The following is a 21,253-nucleotide window of genomic DNA, read 5'->3' on the forward strand; positions in this document are numbered from 1 at the left end:
GTACACAAAATGCATTAAAAACTTTATAGAGGGATTTTTGTAGCCGATCTGTTGCCCTTAAACTAAAGGCCTCAGATTGTTTTCCTCATTGAAAATACATTAACAGAATTGAGAATTTTTGAGGCAGCACTCAACCTGATCTTCAATGAGCTCTGGGACATGACTCATTTGGCAATACTTCCATCTTCTAAAACCAATAGCTACTGTATCCTTAAAAGACCAACAATTAATAGCACCTTTGCTCTGTGCTGGTAAGTGATTACCAAAACCACACATATTATTTATGTCCCACGTTTTTTGATCCAAGCCTTCCCTGTGTAGCAGGGGAAGCCAATGTAAAACCCAATCAGCTAAGCCACTTTGGCATTGTCTTGCTGACTCCTGATTAAAAATTAACATGACCTTTGACTATTTGTCATTACTAATGACAGGTTTATAGTCAATTGTTTCCACCTCCTTCAGCTTCTCCCAGTGAGAGGGCAGCAGCACAGCACAGCACTGTGTGCACCTTGCCCTGCAGAGAAGATGGGGCAGAGCCCCCGACCCACTGCCACAGCTTCTGTGCTGGCTGGAACAGCATGGAGAAGGAGCTGTACCCTGACAGCCTAGAGGTGAGCAAACCCCATGACACTCCTGCAGCCAGCTGTCCCACAGTCTGGGGCTGTCCCAGGTGCCCTGCCCAGCCCCCAGGCTGCCTCTGCAGCCACCCGGCTCCACCTGGCAACCCTGCAAGATTAAGCATTTGAAATGCAATAACCAACATTTAAAATGTGAAAACAAATTTGGTGTTCCTCATGTCACTGCTTCCTCTCCTTGTGATTTTGCTTGGATAACTTGTTTTGGTTATCATTATAATTATGTATGTCAGGCTGATCCTGTAATAGTATTGTAGTAGAGAAAATGGATTGTAAATGCTACATGGAGAGCACTTAATCTGGGTTTTTAACTTAGGAAACTTCTGGCTGTGCAATAAATGAACTGGAAGTCCTGAGGAACAGTTTGCTGTTATCAGTTCTGTAGTTTATTTTCTCTTCATATAGTCCAAACACCACATAGTCCAGCTACAATCTTAGCTGCTGAAAATTAAAGTGTATTTTCAAACATTAGAATTTTTTAGTATTAGAATAAGCCCACTGGATGAATACAAACCAGTAACATTGTGTCAATAAATGATCAGACAACTGATTAAGTTCTATTAATGGTATGTCATGACTACTTTTGCTTTTACCTAATTCTATTTTGTACTGATAATAAGTAATCTCTATACAGCAGCAGTTCTGTTATGGTCTTACTAGCCTCCCCCCAAACTGGTCAGACTGTGGATCTCAGAATAACCCCCTCCACCCTTTAAGAAACCCTGTACAATCTGAGAAGCAGCTATGATCCCTAAGAAGAACTACTGTGCTGCAGAAGCATAAGGCATCTGCTTCCTCATCCCAACCCCATGTCAGAGATCCGTTTCAAGGGAGTGGAAGAAGAGCTGGCAATGATTTAATTAAGAATAAATTCAAGTAAACGGTCAGGCACATTAGGGCAATACCAAATTAGCCTGCATCATCTGGATTGGAACACCCACAAATCAGATTTTTGGCTACACAGTCAATGCTGTGAGCAAGCAAATGGAGACTGTTGGGAAGTGTGGCCTAGCACAGTTAACCCCAGAGGAGTACCGTAACTGTAACCCTTATTGTAATGATAAAGAACCCTGCTGCTGCTGTGGACAGGATGAGACAGGTCTGGCTAAGTGCCCTACCAGGGCACAGGCTAACCCAGTGCCACATTACCACTTGCACAGGCACACATACATAAACTCACCAGGTTCGAACAGTCTTGTTACTAACAAACTGGCCATGAGGACCATCAGCGTCAGAAGGCAAAAGGGCCAAATAAACTGGGGTCTCAGCCCCTTCATCTGGTGATTTAGTGGCTTTAGGACCTGCCATGTCTGTTCTCACCCATCCAGGACAGCAGGCATTGAGAAGGATGTGGTCACCTTTTCTTTTCTCATTTAACATCCGGGCTTGAATCCTGGACAAGACTGTGACACCAATTTTGGATACCCCATAGGCAGTGTTTGGCCAACCTTCTTTCTCATGCGCACTTTTCTTGGTATCTTCCACAAATTTGGTCATGAGTTCCACTAACTCATCCTCAGTGATTGTGTCGCTGCGAAACTTTTTCTGTAGTTCTTGGCTGCAGCCTCCCAGAGCTGAGCTACTTACCATACTAGAGACATTTACCACTCTACCTGGTAAAAGAAAATAAAGACTGATTACTTTTACAGACACTAAACAAGCCCAGATTCTAAAGTGGGCTTGCTCTACAGTTACGTATTCACTACTTAGGTGAATGCCGATAAACTATTTTGTGTGGGCTGTTTTGCAGAATTTCTGGAAGATCACAGTTAACTCAATATCAAGTGTTTCTAGCGAATTCCATCACAGAGGGTAATTTAAGGGTGAACCTGCAAAAGCTCTCTATCGAATTTCAGGTATGCTTCCAGGAAATAGCCTGTTACAATCTGTAGGCATATTCATACCAGTAACTCGTTTCATCAGTAATGGCAGCCAGGCTTTACTCTCAAAATTCTGGTGGAAAACATTCTCACTTCTGCAACAGCTAGTGCCGTAAGTATGTACCTCAGAAGACAAATACAGAATTCAACAAAAGCAACCTAGTTTTTAATGGAGTGATACCATCAGCTTGTTTACAGACTATCTGAAGATTTACAAATCCCAGGCTGCAAGACTGCAGTAAACTATTTATGTCCCACCACCTCAGTACAGAGGAATAAGTCAGCAGAATCAGTAATTCACTCATCTCCAAAATTATGTTACACTGTTTTCCTCTTTCTTATTAGCTTGCAGTCATTCAGGCAATGAATTAAGGAATGAACATGGTGATTTAGACCTTAAAAGCCACAGAAGTTAATCTTCTCTGTTAATGACTTTATTAAACACACTTGTTCTTAACCCTTAGTCCAAGGGGACTAGATTGCAATTTTGGCACTGTTTATTCTCTGCCCTACTGGCCCCCAAAATCAATTTACTCTGTCCTTTTCTTCCTCCCTAGGGACTAACAATTCCCAACTTCTCTTTCATCTACTTGACTTACTTTCTCTTAAAAATCTAGATGTATTTAAATGTTAGCATAGACTACATTACATTTATAGCAGCAAGCACGTATCCAAATATCCATGAAAATATCTAGTCATCACAAGTCTTGAAAAGAATTGCATTAAAAAAAAAACACTTAGATTTTGTGTGGGTATTAGATCCAAACACTCTCCTTTCAAATCATCCATAATATGTCAGTAGCATTCCATAGCACTTCCAGTGTTCCAGCTTTCAAGAACAGGAGCATTCTCTGCAGGACAGTCATCCAATGAGTATAGATTATTTGCACATGGCTAACACCTCTTTATTATTGACGCATCTATCTTCTTTGATGATTTTCCATCCTATCTACCCTTTTTTGGTAAAGTGTTTTCTTCCAGTTCCTCCTAACATCACCAAATTGCAGTAAGTTAATGTACGTCTTCAAGTGCCATTTATAACTACATCACTAGACACTTGCAAATACAGCAAAGGCTGTGATCTATCTAGAGGCAGACAAACAGCCTATTGAGGTTTCTCCATCAGTAGCAAGAGCAGGGATGTCACATCAAACTCAGTTGAAACACTACTTTTAGGTACTTCCTTATCCTAGTTGTAGCATCAAAATGTCCTTTCTGAAGCAAGAGCAATTTATGTAGGCAGATATCACGGACAGAACATAGGTAAGTTCTCTATGTCTTCTTGAGTGCACCATGAGAATTCCACTTTGATCCTTAACAGAAGAATGTGACCAGCTTGAAAGTAGTTTAAAACATACACAGCAGAGACATCCTAAAGGGTCAAGAAAGTCCATTTGTTCTCTTGCCTACAGGAAGGTACAATCCTCTTGTTATGGGAGCAGTGTGCAATTTAGACTGGACAGGATTTTGCCATTTAATGAGGATCAAATTTCATATAAAAGTATTTCTGCATTTGTTATGTTTTACTTACCATAAGGCTTCAGAAGAGGTAACAATTCTGTGCAAACATTCCTGGTTCCAAAAAAGTTTGTCCTCAGTGTAACCTCTGCTTGGACTGCAAATGGAGTTGTGTCATGAACTTTTCATAAGTGATGGCAGCGAGGGAGGGAAAAATAAATAAAAAAAATATCAGAGTTGTACTGCTGTTTGAAATTAAGTTACCAAGCTACCAAAACCCCAATTTTTTTTTTTTTTCCTGTGGGGTTCCCTCCCCCTTTTTTTTTTTTAATAATTAATTGATTATATGCTTGTTTCCTAAAATATGTAAGAAAAAAACCCCAACATCATTAACACTCACATTCTTAATAATGAAAAGACCTAGCTCTGCAGTATTATATGAATAATGAGATAGTTACTTTTTCACCTCTTCTTAGCTGAAGGATTTAGCTTTGCTCCAGGAGAGCCAGTTGTATCACTCTGTAGTCACCTGCCAACCCACAGGCCGTTCGCCTGTCTGCCTTTCATGTGCAAGAGGCAAGAAAAGACTGCTCTTGCAGGATGTGCTGCCCAACCTGCCCACTGACCTGCTTGTACCGGGCACTCAGTCTGTGCTGCCACTACCACATGCAAGTGAACTTTAAGGTGCCCTCTCCCTCTTCTTAAATGCATAGCACAACACTCTGCCACCATCCTGACATACCAGAGGAGGGGAGGGCACATAGGGGAAATCAGCAGGGAAGATCCTGAATCTAGGATGCTGCCATTGAAGATGCAAAAGTTAGATTACCACCGCAGTACTAACATCTAAAAACACGGCAGACAACTGCTTCTATATCTTGACTCCTATGGTGTCATGTCTTGGGTTCTTAGCTGGGGCTTGCAGTCAGAACAGTGCTGAACTGCAACAAACACTGTAAAAGCTCCTCTAAAGAATGCAGGGGTAAGATTTGGTGAAGTCTGAAAAAGAGCAAGCAAACAAAAAAACCCCAAACAAAACCCAACCCCAAAACTGACAGATACTTGTGTCAAAAATCACCACCTGAACTGTGCTAACACATGCAAAAGAGTGGGAATTAGCAGCTAGGAAAGGGAGCTGACTTAGGTAAGCATAAGCAGACTGGTAAGGGTATGATTTTATCAGACAAAATTGACAGCTTGACACTACCAAAATCAAGGTAGGATGTGCCATCAGACAACAATTTGGCTCAGCAATAAGCCATATGCTATGCGCCCTCCACTTTGAGCGTGAAGTAAGAGTTAAAGTAACAGCATTCCTCCTCTTCTGCTACAGGCTCTCTTTCAGAAACTGAAGGCCACCTACACAGATTAGGCAGGTCTTCACTTGTCTCCATAGCTCAGATCTATGTCAACTCAAAAGAGAAGCAGTAACAGGTCATTTAGTATTTAATGTAGTTGTGAACACATCTTTAATGACTCAGTTATACTCTCAAGCAACAGGCACTGATGCCATCAAGTTTTGCAAATCACTTGCTTGCATTTAACTCTGAGACATCAAGTCAGATCATGACCTACTGAAAGAGTTATGACAGTGGGAAAAGGAACTAAAACCCTACACAACTCCAAACTCCTGCTTCCATACCCACCTTGCAAGAGAAGCTTCCCTACACTCCAAAGCCCATTAATTTGTCTAACGATATATTACTTGTAACATACGATATATACACACTCCCTTGATTTAACAGGCAGTACTAGAACAAATGTTTTCACAGAAGCTCATCCAGAAGGCAGCCTGCAGGCACATAATTTCATACACGAACAGTTTTTGCTGGACTATCTGTACTGAAGCACAAAACCGGAACAATAAATTTAATGGCAAATCTAATCTTTGACAGACAGCAACAACACATAATACTACAATAAAGAAAGGAAAGCATAAATTCTGGGATGGCAGCAGAAACCTGGCAAGGCAAGAATCAAGCTTGGGTAGAAACGCCAATCTCAGAAGCAAAAATTAAAAAACAAAGTATGAGATATGCATCACAACAAACTCTTACACAGGTGTTAAACCCTCTAGCCTCTGTGCTAGATACTTATCCAACAACAGTTACAACTGGCTCCTTTATCACATTTCTTAATTGTATGACCTACTGCTGACTCGTAAGTCGTCAGCTTGAAGAAAGTCTAAGCTAAACATCTGGAAGCAACTTCTGAATAGAAAAATCTAAGATGTAGTAAAGGAAGTAACAGAAACTCCACTGATCATGCTATTTCACCTATTTATCTGTTCAGTGGTTTCACAGAATAGATCTAAGATCTCTCACAGATGAGCTCTATCAAATCTTGCTGCAGCAATTTGAGGAGTTTTTATTTTACCTATCCATGTATCCACCTTGGGGGAGGCTACAGCTGCTGCACATTCAGCAGCAGGAAACACATACTTGAGGGTATAACACCTCTCTTATCCTGAGCATTCCCTGAAGCTCAGACAGTTGTATTAAGAGATGCCTCCTACTAAGCTGATCTTGAACACAAACAATCTTCCTGCAAAGTACCACAAAAAATACACAGTGACTGGATTTCAGAACACCATTGCAGCACTACCACTTCATGAGAAGCTTTACCTTAAGCTGCAGGTGAGGTTTGAACCACACTACTGGACAGGCCTCCTTAACTCATGATGTAAGCAGTCAACACAATACTGTGCTTGAACAGTTACATATCCTAACTGGATATCAGGCAAAGAGATTAAAAAAGCCTCAACAACCCACAAAACATGGAAAGAACAAGTTTGTATGGCAGGGAAATTAACTAGTAGTTATGCTTGTTATTTGCTCTATCTGGAGCTAACATGATTCTCAACTTGTTTTTATAAATACCTACAAGGAGAACACACTCTTCTACCTTACAACTGCTGTGTCTTCCTCACTTTCTGTGCCTTCCTTTCCACTAGAAGATTAAAGAGTTAAATCCTTGCTCAGCATAGTAATATTTAGGTTAACTGTTTTATAGGTAACTGAATGGCCTGAGAAAGTTAAATATAAGTAAAGATGACAAAGTTACCCAGGGTCAAAGGTTCTTTTTTATCAACTGGAATCCTTGAGCAGGTAAAGCATACAACAAAGTACGAGGCTTGCAAAAGAGAGAAAACACAGGTCCCCAAGGAACACAGATGATGGGGTTCCATGGGTACTGAGTCTGTAAGCCCAACTCTACTCATGCGCACTGTGTGCCTAAAATATTTCCATGCTGTATATATGATGCAAATACAATACTCCGGGGAAGCATCTTTACATGCACGTTTAACCCAACAGATGTTAGAGGAAGAACAATTTCACATTGCCCTCTCATCATGCTTAAGAAGGTAGACAGCTTGCCTAGCCAAAAGAGCAGCATGCCATTGGCACAGAAGTCCCATATAAGCTTTGTAAAATCCCTGACGTATCTACTACCCTTCTCCACATAGCTTTGTGGCACATAGGACTATGCCAGACAATCTGCTTCCTACCTTTGAAAGCAATCCCTGCATTGTTAACCAGCACGTTCAGCCCTCCATATTTCTCCTTTAGGAAGTCACGGAGAGCTCTGATGCTCTGCAGATCATCAATATCCAGCTGATGGAAGAGTGCATGCAGCCCTTCCTCCCGGAGCTTGGCCACTGCTTCCTGGCCACGGCCAGGGTCTCGGGCTGTCAGGTACACATCCCCTGGGAATTGCTTGCACAGAGCCCGCACAATTGCAAATCCGATCCCTTTGTTGGACCCAGTCACCACAGCCACTGGCACGCTGGACATTGTACTGGCTGAATGTATGTCGAATTGACAGTAACTGCAAACAGCAAAGAAGAAAATTTCACACTCAGCTGGACAAAAATGGCTATCTGAAAATGGATTGAAGTGGTTTTTTTTTCTTTAAAATCCTGTTTAGAATTCCAGTTTGAACTACATAAAACTACACTAAAGTACACACTAACTGTAACTTAATAAACTAGCATGAGGTATTCACAGAGGAATACATGTTTGGTGTTAATGTTTTGAAGAAAGCCCAACTAGTGATTGGGTTAAAAAAAGATAGTTAATGACCAATCTTTAGTATTAAATTAACTTTTAATGGGATTAAACTCTTCTGCACATACACTTCGCAGGAGTACCACTGCCTTCTTTTGAGGATATTCAACTGGTTCAGTTCAAGCACTGATGCAGTCAAAGTTGAAAAACTCAGGCTCAAAAAAAGGGGAGGAGTGGCTTGATCTTCAAGTGTCAGGGAGGAGAACCAATTCTAGCGTTTTTTAGAGGGAAACAGCTGACCACGGATTGACTACAGCCAATTTTTCTTCCATTTAAACACACCAGTCAACTCCAGATACAAAGCCTGGTTGCTAGGTTTTGGTTTTGTTTTCCGCAGACAAAGCATATTTCAAGAAGGTGTATTTCCCCAATAAAAGTGAGTTTAATTTCCACTTCCCTTCCAAATTAGTTTGTAACTAACCACCTAGCGAGGAGGAAATCCTAACCGGCTGCTAGAGGCCTGCCCAGCCCCTGACCGCCTCACCCAGGGGCAGGAGCCACCCTCCCCGTTCACCACCGGGCTCCCCCCTCGCTGCGAACCGGCACACGTTCTCACTGCCACCAGCCTCAGGACCGGCTTCTCCCTCCCTCACGGGAACGCACGGAAAAACCCGCGAGCCACGACGAAGCCCGACGACTCCCTTGCTCCCCGCGGGACGACCTGCGGCCGTGACGCGCCCCCGCCGCGGGGCTCCCCGTCACCCACCTCGGCCCTGCGCGCCGACGAGGAGACGAGGCCGCCCGCCAACCGCGGCCGCACACTCACGGCGGATGGGTGGGGGCAGCGGAGGCGCCTAAGATGGCGGCGGGGGAGCCCCGCCTCCCGCGGCGCGCAGGGGCGGGGCGGGCGGGCGGCGGCCCCTGCGTGCTCCCGGCCTGCTGGGCCGGCGGTGGGTGGGGGGTGCGGGGCAGCGTGTCTGCGTCTGCTCTGTCGCCTGTCGCGATTTCAGCCTGGGAGGGACTCGGGAGCCGGAGCTGCTGCCGCTGTTGGGTCGCCCAGGGAAGAGGGGAGTTTCTCGTTTCAGTCTTCAATGCCTTAAAATGAAGGGGGGGGGGGGGGGGGGGCGTTGTTGGAGCTGTACTGTCGGAAGCGGTGTTCACTTTCGCTCGGGCGATTCGGGGTTTTGTCTGTCATGGCCGGGAAGGAGGGAGAAGGCCTGTCTTGTGCCGAGCTGGAAAGGGAGGTGGTGCTAAAACATCCTCCTCAGCCCGTGGGGGACGGGGATTTGTCGGCGTCAGGGTTAGCGCCATCAAGCGCGGTGGCAGCTGAGGGTGGCAGTTGTGACTTGTGAAGAGGGAGACGTATAGAAAATCACAAATTGTCAGTAGCGGCAAGGTCTGTTTACTGGACTAATTAATGTAATAATATTTTGTTCGTCGTTCTGCTTAGGAGTCTGCCTAACGAAGGAATAAGGTACACCTTATCAGTGACTAACAGGCTTGAGCCTGTCTGCTTACATGATTTAGGTACACTCCTATCTAGGAAAAGCAAGATAATGGAAGAAGGACACTGAAGCTTGCAGAACTACCAGATGCAACTGGTTTTGTGGTCTCAGCTGTAAGGGAAAGGGTGAAGATAGAACCAAGTTCACAGAAAGGACACTGTGAAGACCAGCTAGAGACTGTAGTGCACATGCGGAAGTAGGCTGGCAACATATATAATGATTTCTTGGAAAGTAATCAATATTGTAATTAGCTCTTAGAAATTACATGAATATGTAAGTGAATTGTTTATAATTATCATAAACTCCACTACGGTGGGGCGCTCATTAGGAAGAATGGTCCCCTATGCATCCGACGCAGTCAAATAAAGAGTACCTGCATAATAGCTATTACGGCTGTTGAGACTGAATTCTCGGCTTCACTTAGCGGGAGGAACCGGTGTGCCGGTGTCCCTGGCTGCCCCTGGTGTGGCCCCCCAGCCTCTGAGCTTTGCTTCTAGGCAGTATTGGCGAGGGGAAATGGAATACACCATTTCAGCAACAGATTGGACCGTAAGGAGTCAGGCTGATGCAGTGTGTCTGCCGTGCAGCAGTTGCGCTGAGGGGTAGCTGAGGGGTGCTGTGTGGGGCTGGAGCTTTCGGTGGTGTTGGTATGGGGTTGAAACACAGAAATTCACTCAGCAGTCAGAATCCAATAGAACTGTTAAGCAGGTATTCTTTATTAGCAGCACTGGGGATCACTCCAACAAACAGGTAAAATCATAGAGAACATATGTTGTGAGGTTATACATATTCAGTGGATTTCCAAGAACTAATCTACATATACATAAGATTCCGTGGAACTTATTTATGTAATCTGAGCATGCGTGATAAAACTAGTGTTCCAGTCTTTTCCCCTCTGGTGGTCGTTCATAGTCTTCCTCACAGTGTCTAGTGATTGCACTCTGGGTTTCCTTTGCCCATATAATCTGGTCATGGAGTTAGCTCATCCCTTCTTCGGCCCTGGGGTGCTCCACTTAAGGAACCATTCAAGGTCTACCTAAATTTTATCAGGTGAGAAGCTGCCCATTTCGAAACATCTTGTTATTAATTCCTCCCAGCAGTTGACTAAACTATGGGAGGGAAACTGAGAAAAGAATACAAGTAGAACATGCTGACCAACTGGGATTCTACTATAAACAAGTTCTTTAAACAAAAGGAAATAGTTCTGACCTTCTCTCAGGGGAAGGTGGTTTTCTTCAGTGTATGTGCTCGAATAGCTCCATTCTGCTCTTCTTTGAAGAAATAAACTACAGAAACTGGTTATGCCAATTAATTTTCTTTAATTGTAATACATTTTCTGTTTGAAACCTTTTAGTTCTGTGCACTGTAAACACCAGTGTCTCATTTCCTTTGGAGGATTATGGGCATGCCTTGGCCAAGATGATGTTTGGAGATAAAGTCTTTCTGTCTTCCCTCATCCCTATCATCCACTCTTGTTTAGGAGTTTGCTCATAATATATTTTGTAAACATTAAAGAGGCAGCTTGTTCAATAGGCAGTGCACTGATTTCTCTTTTTCTCTTACTGAGATAAAAGAAACAGGCAGTATTTGAAAGGGACTTTAAATATTTGTAGGTAACTTTTTTTTTTTTTTCCTTCATTCAGGTTGTCTAAATAAGGCAAAATCTGTTACTTAATATGAAGAAAAGCAGAGGTCGGACAGGTCGAAAGAGAAGAACAAAACACTTGCAGGGTTTTATGGATGGAGGTACTATCATTGGAAGTATTGCTAAATAATAAAATAACCAATTGTTTGCCAAGGTGTCATTTTACGGTGTATATTTGTCAAACACCTTTGTGCTTTGAAAATAACATTCATAAATGTTAGCTTTTTCTATGCAAATATTCTAGCATTACTTCATAATCCCAAGCAAAGCGTGGTGAATATTGTGAGCTCTCTTTGCTGGCTAATGGGAAGTGTGACATTATTCTTAAATGCCTTGACCTGTGAATATGCTGAATAACTCCTACAGGTCTGGGAGCTCCTTGTGCTCAGAGACCAAGAATTTAGTAAGCTAGTTCAAGGGGAGCCTTTCTTGCTATTCTATTAATCTATACTAAAATGTCGAAAATACAGGTTTTTTGACTATATAGTAAAATGTTTCAATTTCCTTTCTTTTCCAACAGAGTGCTATTTTATAACATTAATCTCCTCCTTTTTATTTTTAGTCAACTGCAGTCACAAGCCGGAATACATTAAACTTAAAAAGTGGCTGAAAGACAGAGGATTTGAAGACACTAATTTAAGGCCAGCAGAGTTCAGGGGTAATGTTTTAATTATTTATTGGTGGTACAAATTTCTGATTCTTCTAAGAATGTTGATTCCTGCTTTCATTTTGAATCACACACCTGGTTGGCATCAGGAAAAAAGCCAGACACCATTAGTCTTTTAAGGACTTGGGGCAAATGTACGTGAATGTAATTTAACATACTCAAGTAGATATGGAGGCCTGAAGTGGTGTAAACTGTTTCTTGTGTAAAGATGATCTCATGTAAAACTCTTGTATGAGAATACTCTGGTGTGCTGCAAAACATGCACATTCCTCATAGAAATCAAGATTTTAAGTGTTAGTAGCACAGTTTTAAAGAATAAAGTAATATCTCAATAAGTGTTTCCAGTATTGGAACCGACCTTTGTTATCATTTCTTCATCTTTTTTTCTCCATTCAAGTTCAGCAGATATAGTGATACAGATAAGTAAATGATTTTAGAGCTGCAATTCACATAGTACTCTTTACAGTAAAGGTATATACTTGTATTTTTTCTCTTTAAGTAGATTATGTTTCCAAAACTTTTGCAGTATTACAGAGAATAGGGTAAATCAGAAAAATATTGTGAAAAGAAATTGTAAAGTTTAGTTAAAACTCTGAAACTAAGAAGAGCGGCTAGTGATGAAAGCTGTGTTTAAAGAAGAAACTGGGAAAAAGAGGCTGAGTAATTGCTAGAACTGGACAACAGTAGTTGCAGGGACTGCAGGGGAAGGGCTTTCACAGGGTTCTGAAAAATAAAAAGAGAACCATAGAACAAAAAAAGAGGTATATATCTGGAACAATCCATAATTGTCTTTTATGATTTGTAAGAGATAATGTATGTTCTTTTAGAGCTTTTCATTGCTGGCCTGTTAAATTATTGCAGTTTATCATAATCTTCTGTATTTTACATATATACATGTATTTAAGCATCCTCTTTGTTCCTACTTCAGATACAGGAAGAGGAATCATGACAAGAAAAGCTCTTCAGGTTAGTAATGTTGGTTCTGATTCAAGAACTTCTCAGATTCCTTTGTGATGTAATGACTTTCACAGCAAGCAAAGCTCAAAATTCCAGACAAGGTCTTCACAGTACGTGTTGTGAATGTAATTTCTGGCCTAATACCAGAATTTGCGGTGTTGGCATATTTGTAAGATGATGACCTATGTACCCTGAGGGCTTGTTGGATGAAGACATTCCTGTACTCATTTATAGAGGTTTAGTATGTAGTCTCTGTGTTTCAGTTTAAGGCAATCAGTGTCTAACTGAAGCCAGAAGGAGCAGGCCCCTTCCTTCCTCTATGCCTTCTCCCTCCGCTTCCTTTGCACTGGTGGAAGCGGTCTTCTCCATTTGTGTGGTAAGTTGCATCAGGAAGGTAAACTACCAGAAACTCTTCAAAATAATTACCAGCTTTGATAGCTTTGCTCCTTGAAATCTCCCACCTTGGTCAGACCTGTGCTGGCACACAGGGGGGAGTGGCATATCTGGGAGAGGGATGGAGGAAAGGGGTGGGACTTTCAGCAGCATTTGGCTTTAGATTATTTTAGCCATAATGTGAAACCACAGTTTTAACCTCACTTTGGTGGTCCTCTTCTTTGTTGGTAGACTGGCTAATAGAAACATTTTTCAGATATTCCCAGCAGAAAAGGGGAATGATAAAAAAAAATACCTTGCACCTCAGATATTGGCACAGAAAGTCTGAACTCTGACTGAAAAATGCCTCTCAGAAGATAGGCTTGTTGGAGAAGTTTCCTAACTGGTTTGAGAATAGTATATCAAATAATGGGGAATCAGACACAGAATCTATTGCAAAATAGAGTAGAGCAAGAGGTAGGAAGGAGATGCAGTGGAGAAGTCGTGTAGAGAACATGCTGGTTCAGGGTTAGAGCCAGCAGTTGAAGACGGTTTATCCACAATGCTGTGAGTCTGCAGTAAGTGCAATGGGAGCTAGACTGAACGAGACTTGAGCAAGGTTAGGAAACTCAGGGGAAGAATGAGAGTAGGAGAGAATTGATTTGATTTATGTCTTCTCCCTACTGGAATGGACACGCGGCTCAAGCCAGGCATGAAAGCTAATTTACACACACAGCAGCTCGGCAAACGAGCTCAGGATAGACGTGGCCTATTAAAATATCCCTACCCCATACCGCTATGCAGATAGAAGTTCAGCTGTTTGTGAGATCTAATCTAAAATATATCTCAGTACAAAGAAGGTAAGTAGCCAGGCACCAAACTGTCTGTGGACAGCTAACTTTCTGCAGATCACAGTTCCTACTGACTGCAATCATACTTCTTCCCTGGACTGTGACCATCTTAAAACCATGCCAGCTTCCATGAAGTTCAACATCACATCTGTTTGCTTCTTGACATTAGCATTCTCTGGGGAATGTCTTTCTGTTCAGAAATCATGTGGTAAATGAGTCATTTACGCTTGACCTTTACTATTCTTTGTGTGTGATTGGTTTTCTTCTTCCCTCAAAGGCAGGGGATCTGATTATTTCATTGCCTGAGAAATGCTTACTCACCACAGGCACTGTCCTTAGTAGCTGCTTGGGAGAATACATTGTGAAGTAAGTGAAAAGTGACACTTTATGGACACGCTGCCATTTACTGTGGGTTGCTCATTAGTAGATTAATCATCTTTGGTGGTAGGGCTTTAAACTGCATACCCCAACTTGTATGAATATTTCTTGTGGACTTTCATGCATGTAGAGTGCTCAGATATGTAAGGTTTGGACACAGAGCATCACCTTTTTGCTAGGCAGAGTTGGTGGGGTGGTACAGGCTTGGACTTGTCCTGCCTCTAGAGCCAGCTTGGAGCTAAATTCCAGTTATGAATGGTTTCTTGGGAATTTATGAATACGCTTCAATAGGAGGAGGATAAAATGGGGTTACAAAGCAGTTACATGAACATGGCCTTTTAGAAAATTCAGAACAAAGACCTATACTGGACACTGAGTACTTGTTATGTATGCTAACAGCCTCCCCTCCTGCAAAAAACAAAACCCAAGAGGTTAGCCTGAAGTTGTCAACACAAACCAGGATTTATAGCCCCTTTGAAATCATCAAAAGAAGTTGGAAATGAACTACAAAGAAGTTTAAAATAGAAGCTATTTATAACGTTTGAAAGAATTAGAAGAGAGAGAAAATACTGCTCCATCCATTTCCTATCTCACTTCTGTGTATCTGCTGTGTTGGTATTTTTATTTTCTAATAGATGGAAGCCTCCTGTATCTCCTTTGATAGCACTGTGCACATTTTTAATAGCAGAGAAGCATGCTGGTGAGAAGTCCCTGTGGAAGCCGTATCTTGATGTTTTACCCAAGACATACACTTGCCCTGTTTGTTTGGAGCATGATGTAGTAAGCCTTCTTCCCGAACCTCTAAGAAAGAAGGCTGAGGAGCAGAGAACAGCAGTCCATGAGTTGTACATATCTTCCAGGGCTTTTTTCTCTTCCCTGCAGCCCATGTTTGCTGAGAACACAGGAACTATTTTTAACTACAGTGCTCTAGAGTGGGCTTGGTGCACTATTAATACCAGGACAATATACATGAAACATTCACAGAGGGAATGTTTTTCTCTTGAGCCAGATGTTTATGCATTGGCACCATATTTAGATTTGCTAAACCACAGTCCAAATGTTCAGGTAAGAAACTAAAAATAGATCACTTAAATTCTCTATTTGTAAATGCACTGTCTCAATACAGTATGTATTTATGTGATGGATTAGGAGTATCTGGAGGTCAGTGAAGAGACTCATGGTTCTTATATACTCTGGAGCTTGTTATTTAGCCCAAGACAGTTGAATAAAGATGATTTAAATGTTTCAGTTTATGTAGCAAAGCAAAGTTACTTGGAGAACCCACAGTGGCTGGGTGAGATTTGCATCCAGCGTAGCTATTGGGAAGAGCCACTTGTAAATATAATCCTACTCTTCTTTCCTGAAAGACTCAGCTCCCGGGACAAATCTTAAATTACATGGCCCTTGCGTTACTTCAGTTCTGGCTGAAGCTTCTGAAGCAGCCTTTGGAAAGCACACAGAGCAGTTCTACCTTTTGTCAGGGACTGTGTGCCAACACAGGGTTGGGACAGCACAAAAGTGGCCAACTCTGAATGAAGCCATCTTTATTAGTGGATTTGAGGCCTCTGTAATAAGTCTACACAGTGGGTGGCACATCCTGTGGACTAAGGCTTTGATGTTTGTTCTTCATACTAGTGGGTTGCCTTCTCAGACATCTGTAACACTTTTCTTCCAGTGTTAGAGAAGTGTTGGATTTTAATGTTCAAGGTCTGATTCCTTTTTCACCCTGTCTTCATGTCAAGAGTAAAGTATTTTATTTTTAACTTCTTGAAGGTAAAGGCTGCATTTAATGAGCAGACAAGAAGCTATGAAATTCAGACAAATTCACAGTGCAAAAAATATGAAGAAGTATTGATCTGCTATGGGCCTCATGATAATCAGCGACTGCTTCTAGAATATGGATTTGTTGCTATGGATAACCCTCACAGCAGTGTTTATGTCTCCTCAGGTTGGATTTATAGGTTGTCTTGACATTGAAAGGCACAGTAGTAGAGAATATAGCATATGAGCATGTTAATACTGTCTATCTTGGACCAGAGATGTCAGTAAAAAGGGATAACTAAAGGATGCTGAAGAAGTTCACACAAGTGCATACACATATATGCACAATGCATATTAAGGCATTACAATATTTTTTTTTGTACCATCAAAATATTTGTGTGTTTTTCCAAGAACTGGAAAAGGGTTTGATGCCATTTTGAACTGCACTGAATTTAGAGATTGGAGTTTTAAATTAGAAAGTGTTCTTTGGTAACATTTCCTTTTGCAAAATTGCAATTCTTAGCAGTATATATGTGGAGATTGCAACTGGATGTCTTAGATTGTACCGTTGAATTCAGGATCAAAGTCCTGATCCCCACAAACTCAAGTTGCTGAGAGAGGTTCATAACTTCAATTTGAGTCAGGATATCCATTATAAAGATACAATCCTGGAGATTGCTGATAGCTTTTGAGACGTAGATGCATTTTTTTATTATGTTAAAGCTCACTAAAATGTAGCAGGTTTTGATCTTTGTCCTGTAGATACTTGAAAAATATGGTTGAAATGTTATTTCAGAATTGAGGATTGTGGTTTCTTCTACATACCATTTATTTAAATATCTAAAATGTGTTTTTATGCAGATACTCTCCTCAGGTATTTTTCACCACTGGACAAGCAGAGAAATGCAAAACTTTCCATTCTAAAGGATCATAATTTCTTAGAGTAGGTATCTGAAGTTTTTTGTTTCCCTGTGAGCTTTCTTTTCAGTTTTTCTAGGAGTCAAATTTTGCTTCGAATATCAAAATCCAGCATAAAATAATTATTTGTTTTTTTTTAACAAACTGATTTGCTTTCTGTTTGTGAGAGAAGGTAGAAGTGGTAAACACCAATATCAAAGCTTGAGATAGGTGACAGGCTGTACCTTGAAACCTGGCTATGGATAGCAGCAGAGTAAGGAGAGTCAAGGAGTCCTCTAGTTCTGAATAGTAGATCTTCCCTTGTTGACACTTGTGAGGAAGAAAGCTATCACACTGGAAAAGGTCACCTATACTTTCTGCTTCTCATCACTTCTGACTTTTTAGAAACCTGACCTTTGGATGGGATGGGCCATCTTGGAGACTCCTCACAGCCCTCAAATTGTTAAGTCTTGGAGCAGATGAATTGTAAGTTTCAGTACTCCGAATATTTAAACAATGTGCATGTGCCATTTTCCTTTATTTGCTCTTTGCTGGCTGTGTGTGAGATACTGGAATAATTGTTCTGGATCTCCTGTGTCTATCTCATTGACTCCAGGTGAGAGGTGAAAAGAAGAAAGACAGAGGACACCGTATAATGTAAAGTCATTGCTTGTTTGCTGCTTTGGTCTTTTGTTTTCTTGTATTAAGTGCTAGACACACCCCACTGTTCTCCCTTTCTATTTTGAGAACGAGATATTACTTTAAGATTCAGACTTCAGACCTTTTTCTGTTGGTTTGACGGGACTTTAAATGCTATTGACCTTTGTTGATTTCTTTGAAGCATGTGTTCCACAGACTGCTTCTGAAATCCTAGGGCCAAGTAAGACACTGAAATTCGTCTCCAGTGACTGTCAGCACAGGTTTGGTCATTTGTTCCAAATGGCAAATCCTGCCTCAAGCAGCATTAATAGGAAATGGTTACCTGGGCTTTGTTAGTAACAGTAAATAAATTAAAAAAAAAGTTTTATCTTCTTCAAAGCTGTTTATGCTTTGAAGATTCATTGCCGAGTGGAATAAGTTGATTATAAGAACTAAAAATAAATCCCTGTGTTTCAAGCCCAGATGACGTGAAGTTTAGCAGTGAAGCCATGGTAATAAGTTCCTTGTAAATAGCTTTTAGTCCTCACTGGTGCTGCTGAAGTTGGTGGCAGCATAGCGGAGCAGTAGAGACCAGAACCATTGATCTAAGTGTGGACTGTGGCTTTGGCTGGAAGAGTAGGGGTGGAAGATTGGAACTGCTACTCCAGACCATTCAATCTTTCTTTTGTTTCGCTTGCCTTGTCTCATATCTGAATGCTGTGTGCCTTTTTCACGTATGCTAATTTTACTTGCCTTATGCCAACAGTGTTATTCTTAGCAAACTGTATGTTTATCATTCAGCTGGGGAACACAGCAAATGATTGTGTGTTGTTCAAACATTTTGGTTGTAGTAGTTGCTGGAGGAGAACGCTGCTTGGTGATGTAATTTCAGCCAGAAATGAACAGCAGAGTTTGAAGATAACAGCAAAAATATGCCATTTTTTAATAGAGGAGACACAACATGTCCTTCTCCAGGTAAACTGACTGTAAGAACAAGGTAGCCCAGATTTTTTTCTCTCCTAGCATAAATGTACAGCAGTGTAATTTTCTGGGGTGAGAACAGAGCGACGGAGGAAATTGACTGCACTGGGTTGGTGTAGGATTTGTTTCCCAGGTGACAGCACTGAATTGCTCTGCAGAATTTGTGGCTGCAGCAAAGAAAAGAACCATGTTACAAAGCTTATACAAAGCCCTGTAAACAAGTGAAAAGTATTTAACTTTTCTTTGCCCACAGTATCAATGTGTTTGTTGAGGTTACTTCTTAAAAGAAAATGCAGACTTGTCTGATGTGGGCACATAAGACGTTGCAGACCTGCCATGAGTGCCTTGTTGGAGAAAGTGGAAGCTGTGTTCATTAAAGCTGGTCAAGTCAAATGAACTACCCGTGTCAGCCAGCCTCCTGTGAGGGAGGTCTGTGCTCTTAGAAAAACAATCTCTCCTTCCTTTCTGAGTTTTGGCAAACAAATGTGTACTCAATGTCAAGTTGGATAGCTGTCATGGAAAAGGGTTATTAAAACCACACTTCTGCAAAGGAAGCATGTATATGCACAGAGTATGAGATGAATCTGGTCTTGAGAAATATCCTGAGGGTAGTATGGACTTAGGAGCCTGGTATCCTGATAGCAGGTAAACATTTCCCTACCCTTTCTCTCCTTGTTTTTGATTTGCTTCCTATCCATGTGATGATTTTTTCCCCTGCCCTCCCTGCCCCCCTTTTTTTTTTTTCTTTTACAATTACAGTTTCTCTCTTGGAAGATTAAAATAAATACTATTTTGACATAGTTCATGGAATCCCAACCACATATAAGCTTTCCACAAATTTTATGTTCATGTCCTATATTAAATAATCTAAATTTTTGGTAAATTAATCCCCTTTGTATATACTTCAGATTTCCCAGTTGAAAAGGAACAAAGAGAACCTCAAAAAACACGTGACTTTGGTAGAAGCACTACGCTTGGAAGAGCTGAAGATACTCCAAAAATCAGCTGAGATTCTTTGCCACTTGAATATGGCAACAACTTGACCAATCTGGAGCTGTGATAGTTGTGACTGATGGAGCTCATTTGCCATGGATGTGCCTTACTCAACTGTTTTAATAGACCTGAGCAGCAAAGAATAATATAAAAAGACATCAGAATAATCCTTGTTTTTTTTACGGGGTCACACAGAACCCAGAGTCTTATTTTGTTCTTTGACCTTCTTCAGTAATTCAAAAGGTTAGCCCAAATGGTGGGGGGAGGAGTATAGGTGGCTTTCATCATATCTCACTGAAACCATGGCTGCTGTGAGCAAAACTGTAGCAGGACAGCTGGGAAGAAGAACTGGGAGTGCTGTACAGCTAGTGAATGATGAGGACATCTTGACCCTGGTCGGCCAGAAGCCTTGGGAGCAGCAAACAGGAATGTAGAAAAACAAGATAAGGATGCTGAGCTTTGTCTGAAGAAAACATGCAAGGAGACAGTTAAAGGAAAACATCTGGCCGTTTCTGAAACAGTGGAAAGTTTTCTACCTTGAGCTAAAAGAGTATAGAACATTGTGTTTGTGCTTGTAGGAGTTAATTAACCAGTAGGCTTAGGATAGCAATAACTAACTTGTAGCCAATGAGTTGTCTGGTGTATTATGGACAGAGGGTAATGACCAATCAAATGTTGACAAGTATTGTTAGGGACTGTATAATTGTAGAAGAATTGTTGACAATAAACGACTTCAACAATGACTTCGACCATGACTTTGACTTCGGCTTTGATTTCACCTCCGAACTCTCGACCACTTACTTATACCCATCTGGAGTCCCATCTCTCAATCACCGTCACAAAACAGCTTCCAGGGTAATTTGAGCAGCCCCAGAAATGTGGGCTCTAACAGTCCTAGACTTTACGGCTGCCTGTGTGGCTAAAGCGTGAGTTGTAGGGTCAAGCGGATATTCCTCAGCATGTATTTGAGCTCTGACACTTGACAGAGAGGAAGAGGACAGAGCCACTTGTATTTGCCCTATACTGATCCTTTACTTTTTCCCTGAGATCTGTGCATGTCTCCAGGACTTAGCAGTTCATGTAATGCATGTTCACTGCTGGAGTAATAGGGACAGACTAGAGCACAGATCAGCGCGATTGTGACCAACTCCAAATCATTCCCTTCGCAGCTTCAGCCCAAGTGTTTCTCGAATATAAGGAAGTGTGAATTTCCCTCCTTTTGCTCTCCAAGCTCCCTCCAGACTCACTAGTTCTTGTTCTGACTCTTCCTGCTGGGAATGAGAACTGAAAGGATATGTCACTTTAAACTCTGTTTCTTGTACTACCCAGGCAATTATGTTTCCATTCAGTTCTGGTGATCACACTGAGAAATGTTCCTACAGGGGGATAGTCTCATGAGGTGCCTTTCAATATTCTGCTTCAGTAGGGAGCTCGAGCTCTCTATGTTGTTTAGAGAAGAGGGAGAGGCTTCAAAGGGCATTTCAGGGCAGGACCCTTATTTAAGCTGTATAAGCTTTATTTATAATTGTGATTGTGTTGTGATTATTTTCCATGTTGTGGGGAATTACATTTCATAGAATTTTTCATTACTATTGTTAGCATTTTTTATGAACTGTGTTTTTAGAAA

General features: G+C 41.5%; 2 protein-coding genes across 7 annotated transcripts; one reads left to right on the plus strand and one right to left on the minus strand.

Annotated features, from left to right (window-relative positions):
* Positions 1-998: 998 nt before the first annotated feature.
* Positions 999-8,862, minus strand: LOC104366735 (carbonyl reductase [NADPH] 1). The gene is made up of 4 exons (XM_033011275.2): positions 8,747-8,862; positions 7,482-7,801; positions 4,047-4,154; positions 999-2,248 (listed from the first exon to the last, which is right to left on the minus strand). The coding sequence occupies exons 2-4, from the start codon at positions 7,765-7,767 to the stop codon at positions 1,812-1,814; spliced, it is 831 nt and encodes a 276-aa protein (XP_032867166.1). The 5' UTR covers positions 7,768-7,801; positions 8,747-8,862; the 3' UTR covers positions 999-1,811.
* Positions 8,863-8,915: 53 nt separating this feature from the next.
* SETD4 (SET domain containing 4) lies at positions 8,916-20,055 on the plus strand. Of its 6 annotated transcripts, XM_033011271.2 has the most exons (12): positions 9,054-9,681; positions 11,129-11,231; positions 11,693-11,788; positions 12,726-12,763; positions 14,255-14,343; positions 14,991-15,135; positions 15,238-15,420; positions 16,129-16,303; positions 16,978-17,059; positions 17,419-17,499; positions 18,504-18,627; positions 19,542-20,055. In XM_033011271.2, the coding sequence occupies exons 2-12, from the start codon at positions 11,162-11,164 to the stop codon at positions 19,674-19,676; spliced, it is 1,218 nt and encodes a 405-aa protein (XP_032867162.1). In that variant the 5' UTR covers positions 9,054-9,681; positions 11,129-11,161; the 3' UTR covers positions 19,677-20,055. The 6 variants fall into 6 exon arrangements, with proteins under 6 accessions (XP_032867160.1, XP_032867162.1, XP_032867159.1 ...); XM_033011269.2 differs by lacking the exon at positions 9,054-9,681 and adding an exon at positions 8,916-9,047 and having other exon boundaries at positions 14,991-15,420; XM_033011268.2 differs by having other exon boundaries at positions 14,991-15,420.
* The last annotated feature ends 1,198 nt before the right edge of the window (positions 20,056-21,253 follow it).

The sequence above is a fragment of the Tyto alba genome, unplaced genomic scaffold (genome assembly GCF_018691265.1).
Source record: "Tyto alba isolate M040663 unplaced genomic scaffold, T.alba_DEE_v4.0 Super-Scaffold_14, whole genome shotgun sequence".
Lineage (NCBI taxonomy): Eukaryota > Metazoa > Chordata > Aves > Strigiformes > Tytonidae > Tyto > Tyto alba.